The 19,395-nt window shown below is 43.2% G+C and overlaps 1 protein-coding gene across 1 annotated transcript in view; it reads right to left on the reverse strand.

Annotated features, from left to right (window-relative positions):
* myo15b (myosin XVB) overlaps positions 1-19,395 on the reverse strand; it is a 461,255-nt gene that overhangs the window by 178,974 nt on the left and 262,886 nt on the right. Inside the window, exons 28-32 of the mRNA XM_078529125.1 lie at positions 14,348-14,478; positions 8,435-8,530; positions 3,989-4,224; positions 3,046-3,209; positions 1,696-1,768 (exon numbers count right to left, since the gene is read on the reverse strand). Of these exons, the coding sequence (XP_078385251.1) occupies positions 1,696-1,768; positions 3,046-3,209; positions 3,989-4,224; positions 8,435-8,530; positions 14,348-14,478 (700 nt within the window). The remainder of the gene's footprint in view (positions 1-1,695; positions 1,769-3,045; positions 3,210-3,988; positions 4,225-8,434; positions 8,531-14,347; positions 14,479-19,395) is intronic.

The following is a 19,395-nucleotide window of genomic DNA, read 5'->3' on the forward strand; positions in this document are numbered from 1 at the left end:
CTGTTCAATGGTAGCCCCCAGAATATCAATAGTGGGGGATTCAGTGATGGTAATGCCATTCAATGTCAAGGGGCAATGGTTAGATTCTCTCTTGTTGGTGATGGTCATTGCCTGGTATTTGTGTGGTGTGAATGTTACTTGCCACTTGTCAGCCCACAAAATCACAGAATTTTAATGGCACAGAAGGAGGTGGTGGTATAGTGGTATTGTCACTGGACCCAGGGTAATAATCTGGGGACCCAGATTCAAATCTCACCACAGCAGATGGTGAAATTTGAATTCAATAAAAAATCTGGAATTAAAAGTCTAATGATGACCATGAATCGATTGTCCTAAAAACCCATCTGGTACAGTAATGCCCTTTAGGGAAGGAAATCTTCCCTCCTTACCTGGGCTGGCCTACAGAGCCACAGCAATGTGGTTGACTCTTTAAAAAAAAGCCCTCTGAACAAGGGCAATAAGGGATGGACAATAAATGCTGGCCTAGCCAGTGACGCCCACATCCCATGAACAAATTTAAAAAGGCCTTTCGGCCCATCGTGTCTGCACTGGCTCTCCAAATGAACATTGTGACCTAGTGCCATTGCCCTGCCTTTTCCCTCTACCCCTGCACACTTAATGCCTTCTTCGATTGAACCTGCCTCCACCACACTTCCAGGCAGCCCGTGCCTGGATATTGTCCAGGTCTTGCTGCATTTGGATATGGACTGCTTCAGTGTCTGAGGAGTCGCAAATGGTACTGAACATTGTGCAATCATCAGCGAATATCCCCACTTCTGGCCTTATGATGGAAGGAAGGTTATTAATGAAGCAGCTGAAGATGGTTGGGCCTAGGACACTACCCTGAGGAACTCCTGCAATGATGTCCTGGAACTGAGATGATTGACCTCCAACAAGCACAACCATCCTCCTTTGTGCTCGGTATGACTCCAACCAGTGGAGAGTCCCCCACCCCCCACCTCCCCGCCCCACCGATTCCCATTGACTCCAGTTTTGCTCGGGCTCCTCAATGCAGCACTCAGTCAAATGCTGCCTTATGTCAAGGGCAGTCTCGGTCCACCCGTACGGGCTGTGCCTTGGTCTGTCCGTATGGGTCGTGTGTCTGTCCGTGCTTGTCTGTACGGGTTGTGTGTCTGTCCATACTAGCTGCATATCTGTCTGTACAGGTTGTGTGTCTGTCCATGCTAGCTGCATACCTGTCTGTACAGGTTGTGTCTGTCCATACGAGCTGCATGCTTGTCTGTACGGGTTGTGTGTCTGTCCGTGCTAGCTGCATGCTTGTCTGTATGGGTTGTGTGTCTGTCTGTACTAGCTGCATATCGTTCTGTACTAGCTGCATGCTTGTCTGTATGGGTTGTGTGTCTGTCTGTACCAGCTGCATATCTGCTTGTACGTGTTGTGTGTCTGTCTGTACTAGCTGCATGTCTGTCTGTACGTGTTGTGTGTCTGTCTGTACTAGCTGCATATCTGCCTGTACATGTTGTGTGTCCGTCTGTACTAGCTGCATATCTGTCTGAACGTGTTGCGTGTCTGTCTGTACCAGCTGCATATCTGTCTGTACGGGGTGTGTGTCTGTCTGTACTAGCTACATGTCTGTCTGTACATGTTGTGTGACTGTCTGTACTAGCTGCATGTCTGTCTGAACTGGTTGCCTCTCTTTCCAGTGCATTTGGTTGAGATTTTTACATACATTACCGGAATTTTAAAATCCAGTTGGCAAGCTCCTCACCCGTTGTCCAGGACTCCACCTCAGTCGCTACTTTGTCCTCTGGCAAAAGGAAATAAAATGAAATGAAAACAATTTCTGACTGAATCCCTACAACCAGATAACTGCACAGGGGCATCTTTCCAAGGAGTAGAATGGGGACTGGCAGGCGTATATTGGGTGGGTTCAGACTAATTTGTCTATTTTGCAGAAGGTGGGTTGGTGTTCCATGTGTGTGTGGAGCTGTGCGAAAGAATTAGCATTTCTATAGCAGCTTCCACATCCTAAAGCACAGCCATTCAAAAGGTAGAATTGAGAAAGCTGATAAAAATCAAATGGAATGCTAGGTTTTATAAGTGTGGCATACATTGAATACAAAACCCTGTACAAATTATTGGTTAGACTACAATTGAAATATTAAGTCCAGTTTTGGGCGTCTCTCTTTAAGAAGGACATCAAGGCCATGGGGAAGGTTCAGAAGAGACTCATTGAAATGATAACAGGTACAAAAAGGTTTAGTTATGAACTAAGAGCACTAAAAACTGGGGGTGATTTCATTCAGACAAAAAAAGGGGAATTCAGTTAGAGATATTGACATTTGAGGGGTTTTAATAAGATAAATCAGGAAAACACTGCCACCACTGGTAGGAGTGTGTGAACACAGCATGACAAGTTTACACAGAGATTTACCATTATACATGAGGGCATATAAACTTATTATAGACAAGTAAATATGGAAGTGCAAATAAAATATGACAACAGGGCCTAAGGTTTTGTGGACAGGAAATGCACTTGGATACAATATTTCTCATTATCAATGATTTCCATTCCATTGCATTGTCTATAGAGAGAGTTTACATTTATATACTACAGTACTACTTCATAGAGAATCCAAAAAATGTTTCACACAAATTAATTACTTTGAAGTGAAGTTCCTGTTGCTGTTTAGGCAATTTCAGCAACCACTTTTCATACAGTGAGATCTAACAAGTGGCAATGAGGTCAATGACCAGTGAATCTGTATTTTTGGTGCTGTTTGCTAATGAGGAATTTTGGTTAGGAGAATTCTGTGCACATTCTAGAATAGGGCCATGGGATCTTCAGCATCCACCTGAGCCACCAGGATAGGCAGACGGGATACTGGTTCAACATCTTATCCAAAGCATGTCAACTCCAGCAATGCAGCGCTTACTCAGCGCTGAATGGGGAGGGATTCTAGAAATACTCAAGGATAGGTATCATAAAGAGGAGATTTGTATAGAGGTATGACAGAGATTGCAGATTATCACTATTTTTACAAATGAACTATATCAATGACGTGACTCTACTCAAGTAAATACCATTAAGCAGGTGAATGTCAAGCACCATCTGTCCTCGCCTGCGATTGGCTGTCCATTCCAGCTGGGTTGGAGGGAAGGTCCTGCAATGGTTCTGTTGCATGGCACCTAGGGCTTTATGTTGACACAAGGCCCTATATTCTTCCATGGCATGGTCAGACACGTACCTGTGAGAGTATAGGGGCAGGGTTAGCCATTGTACCTTGTGTATCATTCATAAAGTCAGTGTTACTGCAAACCCCATGCACATTTAGGGAACCATTACCCTTTTCTTGTGAATTTAAGGGACATTAATAATGGCGAACAAAACATTTTCCATTTGAGTAATTTCAAAGTTTCCCAGGCAGAAACAGTACAGGCGAGACACAGAGTAAAAGGAAGGCCTCACCTCACCTTGCCTCCAAAGATCCTTTATCCACAGGGTTCATTGCATAGTGATGGGAAATTAGAGGTTTTCCTTCCGGGGTACTGACCTGCAGAGTCCCTACTGTCACTCTACTGGGATCAGCTGAGCCAGCATAGACCTGCAATTGACCATGGGATCTTGCTGCTCTGTGTGATTGAATATATCAGATGCTCTATTTACACATGGAGCTACCAGGAACATTGTAAGGGGAAGCTGGATAAATATCTGAGGGAGAAAGGAATAAAAGGATGCTAGGGTGAGATGAAATGGGGTGTGAGGAAGCTTGTGTGGAGCATGGAACAATTGAGCCAAATGCCCTGTTTCAATGGGGGTAAATACAATGTTTTCTTTTTTACTTTAAAACTTAATCCTCGCTCAATCCTACCTCATGACTATACTGGCCAGAGGTTGCGGGTGAGTCATATTATTCAATCACTGAAATATAGATAGCAGAGATGAAAAATCACTTTTCTGGTTCTTATTCCATGACAGTCTTTGGTGCCCCTTTCCATTCTAAACAAGTTTGTAAGATTTGCTCACTTGAGTAGAGGCTTCTCGAGCTCAGGCGAGGGCCGTAAGCAGCTCAGGCAGGTGGCCATTAACAGGCAAGCTCGCTGCCATTCTTCCATGTCTGGGTTCTTCCAGATCTGGTTCATCACCTGGCAAAAGATCTCACTCCGGAGTGTGGGATTTGATATTCCCTTCTGTGCAATAAAATTCCCAAGGATGATCTCCTTCCTGCCTTGGAGCGACTCATCTTGTAGAAACCGCAGAATCTAACAAAAAAAAGGGGAAGCTTAGGAACCGCACACAGCGTGGGGGCATTGGAGAGACAGCAACACTCAGGTTCTGGCTGTTACAGCGCGGAGCAACACTATTATAAACAGGGTCAGTCTACTACAGTCAGACAGAGCAAGGCCCTCACAGGCACAGTCAGACCATGACAGACAGGCAGAGTGGGACCATTACAAATTCAGAAAGCTGCGGACAGAGATGAACCATAGGCAGATCAGACTGCTGTTAGCAGACTTAATACAGAGTCTGGATATTACAGCGTTGGATCATCACACCACTGTCAGATGGTTGCAGACAGAGACAGCACTGCACCGTTACAGAAAAGCTGGAGCAACAATATCACAGGAAAACAGGGCAACACTTGGAGCTTACAAAGCCAGATCGTTATAAACAGTGGAAGTGAGACTGTTAGAACAACACCACAAACTTATTACAGACAGAACAAGACAATACAGAGCCCGTAACTAGACACTGATTGACATTTGAAGTTGACATATTGTTACGATCCCCAGCTGAGGTTACCACTGGACAAGCCTGATCAGGGTGGAACCCAGCTTGATAGATCCTAATGTTGATTTGTTTGTTTAGATGCGTGGAGAGGGGCTTCTGAACAGAGTCACAGGAGTCAGCTAATGAACTTTTAACAAAAACATAAAATATTTATTAAACAAGCAAAGATGGACTATATTACAATACCCCTTCACCCACAACCATACCTTTACAGATATATACAGATCTGTAAGGATAACACCAGTTATAAAAGCTATCTTATACCCGAATGTCCACAGTGAGTAAGTACACAGTCCATGTAAACCAATAGGTGACCTTTGGTCAAGTGTACCACACTCTGAAACCAAATGACAGATGCCACCCCAAATGGATGCTATGGACCTCTCCTCAGCACCAACCCCCCAATCCCCAGACTCTTGTCACATTGTGAGCCAACCGGTCTCACTGAACTCCGTCTTTCACACGAGGTTTTCTGATCTCCACTCTCCAAGAACTTGCTTTGGAATTGTCTCCCAAACCGATGCTTTCTCTTAGGCATCTTACACAAGGGTTCACCTCCAGGGTTTTGAACTCTCTTTCCGATGTTCCTCTCCCCTGGGTCACCACATGTATTCAAGCTTTCCTCCATGCACTCTCCCTCACCAAATCAGCTGTCAACAGTACACCACTGCTTCACATGCCCTTAGCAAAGAGTTACAGACCTTCAGCCATCTCTTTGGACCTTCTGGCCTCTTGCTTTAAAACTGTTTCCTTTAAGCTTGAAGCCTTCCTTTCTGCTCCTTACTTTCACTTCCACAGATCCTGTCCTTCCTTTGACTAGAAGGTCTGCTTGGGTCTTTCTCTGTTCCACTCCCCTGGATTTTTGGACTTTTCTTTAGTTTTGGACTTGGTATCTTTTCCCAGATCCTGTCCTTCCTTTGACTAGAAGGTCTGCTTGGGTCTTTCTCTGTTCCACTCCCCTGGATTTTTGGACTATTCTTTAGCTTTGGACTTGGTATCTGTCCCCTTTGCTCCAGTCTCTTCCTGGCAGCTACTTCCAAAACCAACTTTAGCTTTGAACTGGCTTTCTGCCCCTTCTAGGTTGCTTCTGCTTGGCAGCTGTCTTCATAACCAACTCAATTCAAACAGCTTTCAAATCAAACTGCTGTTTCTAGTTTCTTGTGTGTGTCTGTGGGAGGGACCTGCCTCTCAGGACTCCTGTTGCTAGGCAACAGCCCAGTTTTTCTACTTCTGTTTGTTTAACTTAGCTGCAACAGTCGTAAAGCTCTCATTAGAAATGCAGGCACCTTTTAAAGTGAAACTAAAACTCAACTTGACCTCTTCTTAACACACGGATACAGAAATACAAATCAAACTTAAACATTAAAGCTAAAGCTCATTCCTAACACCCACAGATATCAATATAACCTACTTAAACTATCTCTTTCCTAACAATATCCTGCCTTTTCTCAACATCCCTTGACATCTCTAACCAACAAAAATCTATCAATCTCAATTCTGAAAACTTCAATTGGTCCCAGTATTCATAACCCTTTTGGGGGAGAGAATTTCAGATTTCCACAACCCTTTGTGTTATATTTTACTTCCTAACATCACCCCTGAATAGCCTGGCCCTAATTTTAAGGTTATGGTCCCTTATTTGGACTCCCCCATGAGAGGGAATAGTTTCTCTCTATCAATCTTAAGAACTCATTTGATCACTGTAAAGAGCGTAATTGGATCACCCCTTAAATTTTCAATACTTGAGGGAATACCAGCTTAGTCTATGCAATCTGGCACCATTTAATTCTTTAAGCCCTGGTATCGTTGTTGTGCTGCAACCCCCCCAAGGCCAGTATATCCTTCCTGAAAGGCAATGTCCAGAGCTGAAGGCAATATTCTAGATGGGGTCTGATCAACGCTGTGTACAACTGAAGCATAACTTCCTCCCTCTTTGCACTCCAGGCCCCTTAAGATGAAGGACAATGTTCCATTCGCCTTTTTGATTACTTTTTGAGCCTTTCCAGTAGCTTTTCGTGATTTCTGTACTTGGATCACTAAATCTCTCTGCTCCTCCGCAGAACCGAGTAAGCCCTCACTTAAAGTTGTGCTGGCGTTCCTGAAAATCGTGTTTTTAACTGAATCAACTTTAACTGAATCATGGGTTCCCAGAGGAATCAATGTTAAAGCCAGAGTTAGGTTCCTTTGGACATCTCTCACTCAGAAGAAAACAATGTAAGTTGAAATACTGCGCTGTACATGTGCAGCACTGTGCATTCCTAGCTGAAATAACTTGTAAAATAAAATGCATCCTGAATTATAAAAAATACAATATACAAATCAAATTATTTTTAAAAATGACAGTAGCTGTTCTCACCTCAGTACACAGTGCTTAGATTGACCAGGTTCCGTCCAACAACAGAAGTCGGTCAATGCAGTTAGCAGCTACCTGCACTGACCAACTTCTACCACTAGATGGAGCCCAGGCCTTAGTGCGAGTTTAGGAACGAAGACAGAAGTCAGCAGCCACTGAAGAACAGGCCCTGAGGACTTAGGTAAGGGCAGAGGCCAGGAGGTAGGATGTAGGAGGTGGGAGGTGGGGGGGTGGTGGGGGTTGCTGAGGGGCAATTGGCAAGGGCGGGAGAGAGAGGCAGAAGGACTGAGGGCAAGAGTGGAAGCGCTGCAGGAAAAGTCATGTTAGCAGGCAGGACACAGAAGAGGAAGCTCTGGCAGATGAGGTTAAAGTAAAACTGGCAGTGTTAAATGGATATACTGACATTACCTTATTTACAATGTTAAAGTGAAACAACGTTAAACGAGTCAATGTTAAGCAAGGACTTACAGTACTTTGATTTGTCTTTCTTGGATCCAATTTGGATGACTTCACATTTTCCCACACTGAACTCCATTTGTCACAGTTTTGCCCACTCACTTCGTCTATCTATGTCCGTTAGTAACTTTCCACTGCACATCCCGCCAAACTGATCATTAATGCTTTATCCCTACCGTGTCCCAATGAATTTCCAACCCAGGTCACAAAATTGTCTCCAATACCAGGCAATCCGGAACTTGCAGCAAAACGATCCAGTCTTGTTTCTCAGGAGGAATGATCGCCATCATATTATTAACTCCCACCCTGAATTTCTGTTCCTCGTCCCACCTGTGCAAGGTTATGTCATTTTATGACTGTGTTTCAACTACCTGGATGAGCACTTGGCACGTCATAACATTCAGGGCTATGGGCCAAGTGCTGGTAAATGGGATTAGGTAGGTAGGTCAGGTGTTTCTCACGTGTCAGTGCAGACTCGATGGGCTGAAGGGCGTCTTCTGCACTGAGATTCTGTGATTGTGTGATTCTAATGAGTAGCTTGAAGGTGTAATTTCCATTTGCCAACTTCAAATTCTGAATCAGCCTGAGGGATGAGTGATCACAGGTCATTTTCCACCTGCCATGCTCACCTGTTTACTCATGTTTAACATTTTAAGAAAATTAACCCCCCAGGTAGGGGCAAGGATTCTTAGTAATGAGATGATGGAGTGTTCAAAGCCCTGTGGCCAGAGGAGGAAGGGATAGATTTCTGATTTCCTCCTGAAAGAATTACCACAATGTTGAGGTCCTTGAAAACAGGAGGGAAATTTGTGTGTTCAAAACAGGCGGTGAGCTTAGCAAATTGGTTGCAGAATGTGAAAGTTGATACTTACCAGTTTGAATAGTTCCACAGCAGCTTGTCTCTCTGCTCCCCGCAGGTGTGTGAGGGGCTGTTGTAGGGGTTCGTTCAATACCTGTAACTGAGGAACCTGCCTCAAGAGGGAACAAAATTAATCAGTTTAGATGGTGTATGTTCAATTCGATACTTGGTACAGGGTTTAGTACTCAAAGATCTAGAGAGAGTTTCTTTTATTAGCTGCTGGTCAGATGTGCAGAAGCTGCAGCATGTTTGTGAAATACACAGTGAACTTATGAGGAGTTGCCCTGCGGTCTGCGTTTTCCCACATCTCTCCACCTACTGGGTGGTCTATAGCAGGGGAATAGGATTAGACTAGACAATGTCAACTGCTCCTGCTCCTATCTTCACCCTGTACTTCCTTATGTGCAACTGCCAACTGGGAGTATGTGACTAATGAATTTACCTTTATGGTTCTATAGGCCCTATTTTAGGGAGTAATTACAAGCCCAAGGTTATGGGAGCGGAGACTCATACTTGAGGTGAAAGCAGTTTAGAGGGTGATAAAGATATGAAATAGATGACATAGCCCTGACTAGGAGGCAGTAAAGCTTGGGCGGAGGTGTTTTGAATTTTAAGACAGCGATTGTTCATTTATTGATAGCAGGGCCGTTGAATAACATCTGAAGCAGGGACAATGCCCCCCGGGCCCTTTGAGACAGGTACAACAGGGGGAGGACTGTTTCCACTTCTAAATAATCTTTATTCCTAAAGAAATTGAGATGTGTGTGTGGGAGGAGTGTTGGGATGTTTAACAATGGTTCTACTGGCTTTGGGGAGTTTAGAATAATGAGTTTTGACTATTCTGTTTTTGCCTCCCTCAGGAATTAACATGACAGACAATGAAGATGTGTATAAGATAGCGTTGTACAATGGAGAGGACCATTGATGTGCCTAAGGCTCTCCTCCCCCTTTCTTTTTGTATGTCAATCATACTAGATTCCTTTCTTTTTCAATTCATTCACAGGATGTGGGCGCAGTTTGAAAGACCAGCATTTATTGCCCGTCCCATTTTGCCTAGAGGTGATGGTGGTGAGCCGCTTTCTCGAATATACTGTGCGGCTTGCTAGGCCTTTTAGAGTGAAGTTCAAAGTCACCAATTTGTTGTGGGTCTGGAGTCACAAATAAGGGTCAGATTGAGTAGGAATGGCAGGTTTCTTCTCTAAGGACAATAGTGAACCAGATGAGTTTTTACAACAATCTGGTAGTTTCAAGGTCAGGCTTTCTTACTTCAGATTTATTTAATTCAAATTATTTATTTAAGTAATTGATGGGATTTGAAATCATGTCTCCAGATTATTAGTCCAGATATCTGGATTATCAATTCAGTAACATAATCCAGCTACCATAATATGCATGCCCTTCCATCTTCCATTTATCCATCTCTCCATGCACCTAACATTCTTCACCCCTTTTCTGCGGATTCACCTCTGGAGTAGTGAACACCACAGAGCATGTTACAAAGTTGTAACTGAATCAAGGCACTCAGATGAATCCTGGCCCTGTACAGCAGTGATCAGCAAACTTTATTAGACTGGGCATCACCAAAAAGTCATCAAACGCTTTCATTCCCCACTCAATCAGGATGTTAGTACTAGCAATCTACAAAGAAAAATAGCTGTAGATTTACACTGTTGTCATTCTCACTGTCCTTTACTTCTGATTTTTAAACTCATCAATTCTGTTCCCTTCTTCTACTTGTATTTTTTCTCTCTCTCTCTTCCTCCTGTTTCTTTCTCAGTACAGGTTAGATACAGAGGCAATCTCACTCTGTATTGCCAGGGTAAATATCACAGGTTCGATACAGTGTAAAGTTCCCTCAACACTGCCCCATCAAACACTCCCAGGGCAGGTACAGCACAGCTTAGATGCAGCGTAAAGCTCTGTCTGTGCTGTCCCAACAATAATCCTTAACCCTAACATTAGAGAAGCATTTTCTACAGCACAGCATAATATTCATTACATTCTTTTTTCTGAAATTATTAATCCAGTGCTAGGATCATGTTAGTTTTATGCTGGGATCCATCTGGAGTCTATTTTTTTCAGACTGCTGTAACCCTAGTTGCACTGGGTTGCCATATTTGGGTTTGAATATTATATCTTAGTAACATGTTTGCTTCTCATGGGGAGGATCTGATCATCAACTTCCAATCTGTGTTCAACATTCCACAGATTTTTGCCCTATAAACAGGAGAAACATTTATTGTCTAATGAGTCAATACTCTTATCATATTCAGAATATTGCAACCACTTTTATGGATCTTATTGAATTGTAGATAATGGAATAGACCATGTAGTCATTACGGCACAGATTCAGCTCACTGAGTCCATGCCAGCTCTTTGTAGAGCAATCAGTCTTAATCCCTTAGCTGTGGTTTCAGCAAATTCCGTAGGATTTACGATATCAGGAATTTCTTGACCCAGGAGTGATAGATAGAGAGAATGAAAACCTGAGTAGAGTATTGGAGGCACAAACACCTGGAATCATTAAAGAGAATGTTGGATTCTGTGTTGGAGGCTGAGTTTTTCAAGGTGGATAGGCCAAGGTAGACCAAATGACCTTCTAACTCACTCATGAACTAACTTCCCCACAACACATTACAGTTCAAAATAATCAACATATTCACTATACACAGTGCAACCACATTACGCACACACTGTTCTAATTCTGTCTCTAACAGATTTATTCATAAAATGGCTTATCATCTGATGGACATTATAAGCCCATATCTAGCCTATAACTCTGTCACAACCTTTCATCACAATCTGTTTTATCAATATCATAGTTGTTGCTATGTTAAATGTTTCCTTCATCTCTTACTGAGCTCCAAATACTCCGTTCTATTGAACACTATCCCTGCTCCCTGCATCCTCACTCTATTGTAATCAAGACTTGCTGTCTCTTACTGTAGCAACTTCTTCCCAACGCCTTAAACTGCAGAACCGCTCACCTCCCTCAGAGAGAGAGTTAAAAACTAAGAAGACTGGCAAGCTGAAACTGTCTTTTCTCTTTTTTATATCTTCTCTTTCCTTTGCTGCTGCTCTCCTCAGTGTTGGGGTCACTCATTGGTTGCTGATGTGACAGCCCTAGACACTGGTCATTGGGAGAGTCTGTTATTAACTGGACCTTCTCGGTGGCCAGTTTGTTCGGTTTATATGGTCTCAATATCAGGAAGCTCTCCCACTGAAGTCCATTAGTTTGGCACCATAACTCTAGTAAAAGCCAATCCCTCTAGCATTCTAACTCAATCATCACCACCAATTCTTCTAGTGTTCTAAGTCTCTGATTGAAGACCTTCCCTCCAGTACCCTAGCTTTACCAACACAATATATCGCTCTAGTGACCTAAGGCCTGAATTTCCACACGGACAGAGAGGCTCTCCATCTGCGTGAAAATGCTAGCAAAGGTCTGCATTCGGAAGTCCCACCCCTGAACCTGGCCTCCACCTTTTTTTGGGGGGGTTGGCAGGGAGGGTTGGGGAATGGGGGTGAGTTCTAAATTGCACATCCTTAATTCATATAGGCAGCTGTCCATATAAATCAACATCTGCTTCCACTCGTGCATTTTGTGAAGTAGGTCTCTGAAGCCCGAGTGTGGAGACTTGACCTACCTTGAGCATTAGTTTGGATAGGCAGGGTACCCTTTTTGAGAGGTAAGGTACCTCTTTGCAGACCATACAGTCAATATGCTCCTGGGACACCTTAGGGGGAAGTCAGGTGCCCTTTGGGAGATTTAAGCTACCCCTTTGGGAGAGCTCAGGTGCTCTTTGAGATTGTTAAAAGCAGACTTGAATGTGCATAAACTCATTAGAACTGTCAAAGCTGTCAAGGGATTTAATTTGCTGGGTTTTTTAAAAGTGTGGAATTTGAAAAAAAAATCAGTGCCTGCTATTTCACTCTGTTGAGATAAACCTGAGGGTTATCATTATAGGATTTAGCTGCATGGCTAATTTTACAACCTAACATTATCACAGTGGGGTGGCTGTTAAGTGAGCAATTTGACTGACAGCTCCAAGTGGTTATAGAATAGAAATGTTTGTTTCAGGGATGAGAAACTTCAGCTATGAGGATGGATTGCAGAGGTTGGGACTGTTCTCTTTGGAGAGGAGGAGGCTAAGAGGATATTTGATAGAGATGTTCAAATTCATGACGGGGCTGGACAGAGTAGATTGGGAGAAGCTGTTCCTGCTCGTAAAAGTACCAAGAACGAGAGGGCACAGCTTTAAAGCGATTTGCAAAAAAGCAAATGTGACTTGAGAAAAAACTTTTTCACACAATGAGTGGTTCAGGGCAGGAATGCACTGCCTGGAAGTGTGGTGGAGGCAGGTTCAATCGAGGCATTCAAGAGAGCATTAGATGATTATTTGAATAGAAACAATGCATAGGGGTATAGGGAAAGGGCAGGGCAATGGCACTGGGTCATAATGCTCAGTTAGAGAGCCGGTGCAGACACGATAGGCTGAATGGCCTCCTCTTGTGCCATTAAAATTCTGTGATTCTTAAGAGATTGGTTGAAGGAATTTCAATGTATTAAATTTTTTTTTAAAATAGTGATGCCATTAATAAACACAACTTTATGTTATGTCAGCATGGCTCCTGTGGTTTGCCCATGGTGGATACTAGGTGAGGTGGCATGGAGGGAGTAAGGGAAAAAGGTGATGATTGGGGGCATGGGTTGGTATGAGTTGGTACTAAGTTGGCATAGGAGCTATAAAGGGCCATGGAGGTTGTTTGGAGAGGCATAAAAGTTATGAAGGGCCATGGGGGTGGGTAGAGGGGCATACGATGACATGGGGGTATGAGGGGGGTGGGTACAGGAGCCTAGGTTGGCATGCAGGGTATGGGGATGGGTACAGGGGCTTGAGGTGGCATGGATGGGGCAAGGGCAAAGGTTGGTGGGTGTGGACATGAATTGGTACTATAACTCCTATGCTAACTTAAAGGGCCATGGAGATGGATGGAGGGCATGGGTTGGCACGGAGGGTATGAGGGGCTGTGGGGATGGGTAGAGGGGCATGGTGGTATTAGGGGCCATTCGTGTGGTTTCACAGGCATAGGTTGACATGCAGGATATAAGGGTGGATGAGGTGGCATGGGTTATCATGGATGGGGCATTTGGAAAAAGTGGGGGTGAGGGGGGTGAAAGGTGAGGGCTGGAGGGATGTTTTGTTTTGTTGTTTCTTTTTCCAATCTTTTACACAGTGCCGGTGCACAGAGGCAGACCTTCCATCCAGCTCGTCCCCAGCAGCCTCGGTGCCCAATCCAGGGGTGGCAGGCCCAAATTCTAATTTAGCTCATGCCCCCAGAATGAAAATCCCAACTTCCGGGCCCCTTTTCCCATATCGGTTTTGCAGAGCCATGAAATGTCCCAACTCTGCGCATCCGATCTGGGACCGAAAATCCGGGCCTAAATCTCCTATCAATGCCCATCCCTCTGTTGCCCTAACTCTCCTACAATATTATCCAGGCTGCGTTTAAACATTCCCTATATTGCTGCTCTGACACCTAGCTGGCAGACAGGCTGAATTTCACAGTGGGCTTTGGGACCCTGGGATCGGGACCAAATGGGAGTCCCAAACTTGGACATGCCAACAGTGGGACCGGCTGACCGATTTTACCGGATGCAGCTTTCTAATTGCCTGCATCCAGGCTCACCATCCTCGGGTGAACTCCTGATACTGCTGAACCTCAGTAGTACCATCAGAAAATGTAGGCACTTTTGAGGCAGCACAGAGACCTTGGGGGCACTTGGATGGAGGTACCCTCAGAAAGATAAGGAGATATAATAAATACAGGATGGCTAAGGGTGGAAGTCCAGCTGAAGCTGACCCCACACGATTTGAGTGCCTATTGCCCCATTTTCCTCTCCATGTATTAAGTCTTACTCTACCTGAAAGTGCTGATTGATGAATTTACTGAAGGGGAAGCTATTGACATCTGCAGGAAGAGACACATTGATGACGGCTTTAACCTGTGGTAGGGACACCTCAGCAATTTGATTGTCAACAGCAGGTGGTTGTCCTGAAAAACAAAGGGAGTGAGTCAATGAGTGTTACTGATTAAAGTATCCCAGTGAAGGACCAGTGAAATCACCTAGTGTCAAATTGAATATACAGGATCACTGTCAGCTGGGGTTATGAGGTAGTATGTGAGGTAGTATGTGCATAGATAGTACAATAAGAACAAAGACACTCACTGTACCATCATATACACAGACAGTTCACACACCCACTACATGAATACGTCACATAGACAGACAATCCAAAAAAATGCAGTCATATAGAACCTATCACACCCACATCCCTAAGCGCTTTACAGTTAAGGAAATACTTTTTGAAGCGTAGCGACTGTTGAAATATAAGAAACATGGCAGCCAATTTGCACACAGCAAGCTCCTACAAACAGCAATGTGATCATTATCAAATAAACCATTTTAATTATGTTGATTGAGGGATAAGAACTCCCCAGCTCTTCTATGAATTACTGTCATGGGACTTATTACATGCACATGAGGGGGGTAGATGGGAGCTCAGTTTAATGTCTCATTCCAAAGATGGCACCCTCCAATAGTGCAGTGCACCCTCACAACTGCACTGAAGAGTCAGCCTAGATTTTTGTGCATCAGTCCACTCAAGTTGTGCTCCACACAAGAAAAAAGGTACACAGAAATTACAGACATTTCACACCCCAAATACAAGACATTCCAAATTCCAAAGAAACTCCCAAGCCTGGTTGTGATGAAGACACTGAGCCTGGGATGCTTTTGGTAGAGGCTGTTTATTGCAGAGTTTACATCTCCATCCCCATACCCAGTGCTGGCTGACTCTTCTTTATATACACATCTGAATATCATTAACTAATCAATACCAAACACCTGTTAATCTGATTATCTTAAACCACGAGGTATTTAACATCCATCAACAGAACCTATTAGATACTAACAGATTCCCCTCTTTTCTTTAAATTAAATTGATATGCAAACAAAAACTATTCATAAGAAAATGTACAAAATGATAATACATGTTATCTTATTATACGATCAATCTTTAACATACTCCATACTCCCCCTCCATCTTGAAAACAAAAAAAATAGTAAGGTTACAACATGAAAATTTTCTTGTTCTCGTAATGCATTATAATACAAGGCCTACCCCTTCGAGGATATCCAACAATTTCTTTGGACAAGTAGTTCTTTTTGCAAAACTGTCTGACAACTGGTGACTTCCATTGACCCATGTTTCTCTAGAAGTTTCCTTCCTTTCCAACATCTATTTTATACTTGCGAGATCAATCCTCAACCTCTTTTCTGTGACATTCTTTGTCGAATGGACATTGTCCCAGAGTGAACGGTTATCTATATAGCATTCTATGGGCACGTTTTTCCCCAGTAGCCCCTTATATAGGAGTGCCTTTAAAATACTCGATAAATACATAGCCATATCTGTTGCTTCTACCAGCGCGAGTGTCTCCGCAGCTAAGGTCCTTTTAGCTGCTCTTTATTTTTCGATTCCTAGGCTAATTGACAACATTTGTCATTTCTTCCTGCTAAAAATATAATGAATCCTGCTGTACTCAAATAACCATCAGGAAGGTGAGCGTGTGAAGTGTTACTAAAAATGACTAATTTCATCCCTTCTGGGTCACCCATGTCTGGAAATCTGAGCGTACATTCTTCTAAACTTAATTTCTTCAATATTTTATTTGCTTTTGGCATTTCCCCAACAGTGGCATATTTCAGCATGGTGCTCAATTCTAATACAGCATAGCACGTATCCAGTATAGTTTGTGTGCAAACCAGTTTAATTGCCCAATTAAGTTTCTTAATTGATTTGCTTCTTCCTTGGTTGTAGGGAGGTGTCAGCTGTGGCTCAGTCCATAGCACCCTCGCCTTTGAATCAGAGGGTTGTGGGTTCATGTCCCACTCCTGGAAAACCAAGAACTGTGATTGTACTCGAAAGAAGTTGCAATCTGTGACTGTTGGTAACTCGAAAGAGTTTCCTTGGTTGTAGGGAGGTGTTAGCTGTGGCTCAGTTCATAGCACCCTCGCCTTTGAATCAGAGGGTTGTGGGTTCATGTCCCACTCCCGGAAACCAAGAACTGTGATTGTACTCGGAAGAGTTGCAATCTGTGACTGTTGATAACTCGAAAGAGTTTCCTTGGTTGTAGGAGGTGTCAGCTGTGGCTCAGTTCGTAGCACCCTCGCCTTTGAATCAGAGGGTTGTGGGTTCATGTCCCACTCCCGGAAAACCAAGAACTGTGATTGTACTCGAAAGAAGTTGCAATCTGTGACTGTTGGTAACTCGAAAGAGTTTCCTTAGTTGTACAGTCTTCCTTTTGTGAGGATCTGGCCCGAATTATCGGAATCTCTAGGTAAGACTATTGACCCAGGGTTATTCCCAACTTTGTCTGCCTAATGTCCAGCCCAATGTCCAATTTTGAATTCCTTTATAATTTTATCTATCACAGGTTTCTCAAATGTCACAGATCCCACCCCCCACGACTCCCCAGCTAACAGAAAATTATTTACATGTATTAAGAAAATGTCTGCTAGTTTTCCTTCATAGCAATAATAAAACATTGCTGGATCTGCTTTTAGCTGAAGACAACCAGCTTTTAGTAGGACAGACCTAACTGAAAAATACCATACCCGGATGCATCGTTTAGCCCATAAACCCACTTGTTCAGCCACCATAATTTTCCCTCTATATCTCCAGCTTCTTTTGGAGGCTTTAAGAATACTTCTTTTTGAAATTGTTCCCCTTGCAAAAACGGTGCTTGGATGTCAATGGATTTACATTCCCATGAGTATGTTGCTAAGAGTGCTAGGAAAATCCTCAAACTTATTTTTCCTGCTACTGAGAAGTCTAACTCCCTGGTTGCCCAGTTGTTCATCAAACCCCGAGCTACAAGTCTGGCCTTAGTTTAAACGTACCATTGGGAAGTACTTTCTCCGAACATATCCATCTATGGGACAACACTGGCTGCCCTTTGGCAACTTTGTGTAAACGCCAAACTCTCTCCAACTATCAAGTTCTTTTTTTTTTGCCTCCTTTACCAATTTACTATCTAACTTGTTGGTAGCCATTAGAGCTTCTCTATCATAGGGGCTCTTACTTCTTGTGTCGCTGCTCAGGTGTGGTCCTTGCTCTTGTTAAATTATGCCCCCTACTAGATCTCCTGTCCCTATCTGGGCGACTATTACTTGAGCTGTGCATCGTGCAACTAAATTTCCTTTCACAAGTTCTTTATCTTTTCCTTGGGTTATGACCACCATTATCCACTGTATGAACTAATGCTACATTTCCTGGCTTTCCACATTTTTACTTCCTTATGCCAATCCGTAGATCTGATATTCTGTCCCTTGTCTTGTACATTCAACCAGTTTTTGTACTTCCCTGTGGCCTTTCCTGCCCTTCCTATTATATGGTGGCTTCCCTCCACTCACTCGCCCTTTCTGGCATATATGCCACCCTATGTCCAACTTTCACTGTGACAAGGTCTACTGTCAGTTGGTCAGTTATCTGCCACAATCTGTTGTTTGTACAGGTCTGGCATAAACGTGTGTGCAAAGTGCGTGGTGCATCTTTAGTTTCCATCCTCTGTTCAGGTTCCGTCAGTGTAATCTGTGCCAGTAAGCCACATGGAATATACTCTTAACAGTTTGATTACCAAGTTGCAAGATTATCATTTTGTCATCAGTGCCTATAACTTTTCACGGGGGCCTCTCTATTCTTTCAGCCCTTCTCTATTATAATATGACATGTCCCCAGGCACAAAATTAATTTCTGACTGTTTGATTCAATATCTCAAAACTCTGCTAATTTTTTCTGAAACCTCCACCTTAATAAATGCTCTCCTCCCTGCATTCAAATGTTCTGCAAAAATTGAACTAAAGGCAGTCGCCTCCAAAGCTGGGGACTGCTACCAAATTATTGAAGATATCTTTGGATTCCTACCATAAACTAATTGATAAGGGCTGTAGCCCCAACCGTCTGGAGCATGTTTTTTGTCCACGCTAGAGCAGATGTCTATTTATAATTCGGTTGGTCAGCTAAGATTTTTCAGAACATTTCATCAAACAGTGCGTGATTTCTCTTACATATCCCGTTGCTAAAAGGACTTTCTGCTGCTGTGTGCATTGCTACGATATTCAAACTTTCACACATATTCCTGAATTCATCGTTAGCAAATTCTCCTCCTTTGTCCATTAAGAATTTAGCTGGTGCTCCCAGCCCAGTCCCTGATCATCTTTCGATTATTTTTTGATGGGGCTGCGGGCTGACAAGTCTGTGGGTCCTGGTGGACTTCATCCTAGGGCCTTAAAAGAAGTGGCTAGTGGGATTGTTGATGTAAAAACAGAAAATGCTGGAAAAACAGGTCTGGCAGCATCTGTGGAAAGAGAAACAGAGTTAATGTTTCGAGTCCGTATGACTCTTCTTCCGCTCTGAAGAGTCATATGGACTCGAAACGTTAACTCTGTTTCTCTCCCCACAGATGCTGCCAGACCTGAGTTTTTCCAACATCTTCTATTTTTATTTCAGATTTCCAGCTTCTGCAGTATTTTGCTTTTATCTTCGAGATTGTCGATGCGTTGGTTTTAATTTTCCAAAATGCCCTAGATTCAGGGAAGGTTCCATTAGATTGGAAAATCGTGAATGTAACTCCTTATTTCAAAAAGGGAGGGAGACAGAAAGCAGGAAACTACAGGCCAGTTAGGTTAACATCTGCCATAGGGAAAATGTTAGAAGCTATTATTAAAGTCATTACAGCGTGGCACTTAGAAAAATTCAAGGTAATCAGGTAGAGTCAACATGGCTTTGTGAAGGAAAATCATGTTTAACCAATTTATTAGAGTTCATGGAAAAAGTAACATGTGTTGCGGATAAAGGGGAACCGGTGGATGTACTGCACTTGGATCTTCAGAAGGCATTTGATAAT

The sequence above is a fragment of the Cetorhinus maximus genome, chromosome 24 (genome assembly GCF_964194155.1).
Source record: "Cetorhinus maximus chromosome 24, sCetMax3.hap1.1, whole genome shotgun sequence".
NCBI classification, from domain to species: Eukaryota; Metazoa; Chordata; class Chondrichthyes; order Lamniformes; family Cetorhinidae; genus Cetorhinus; species Cetorhinus maximus.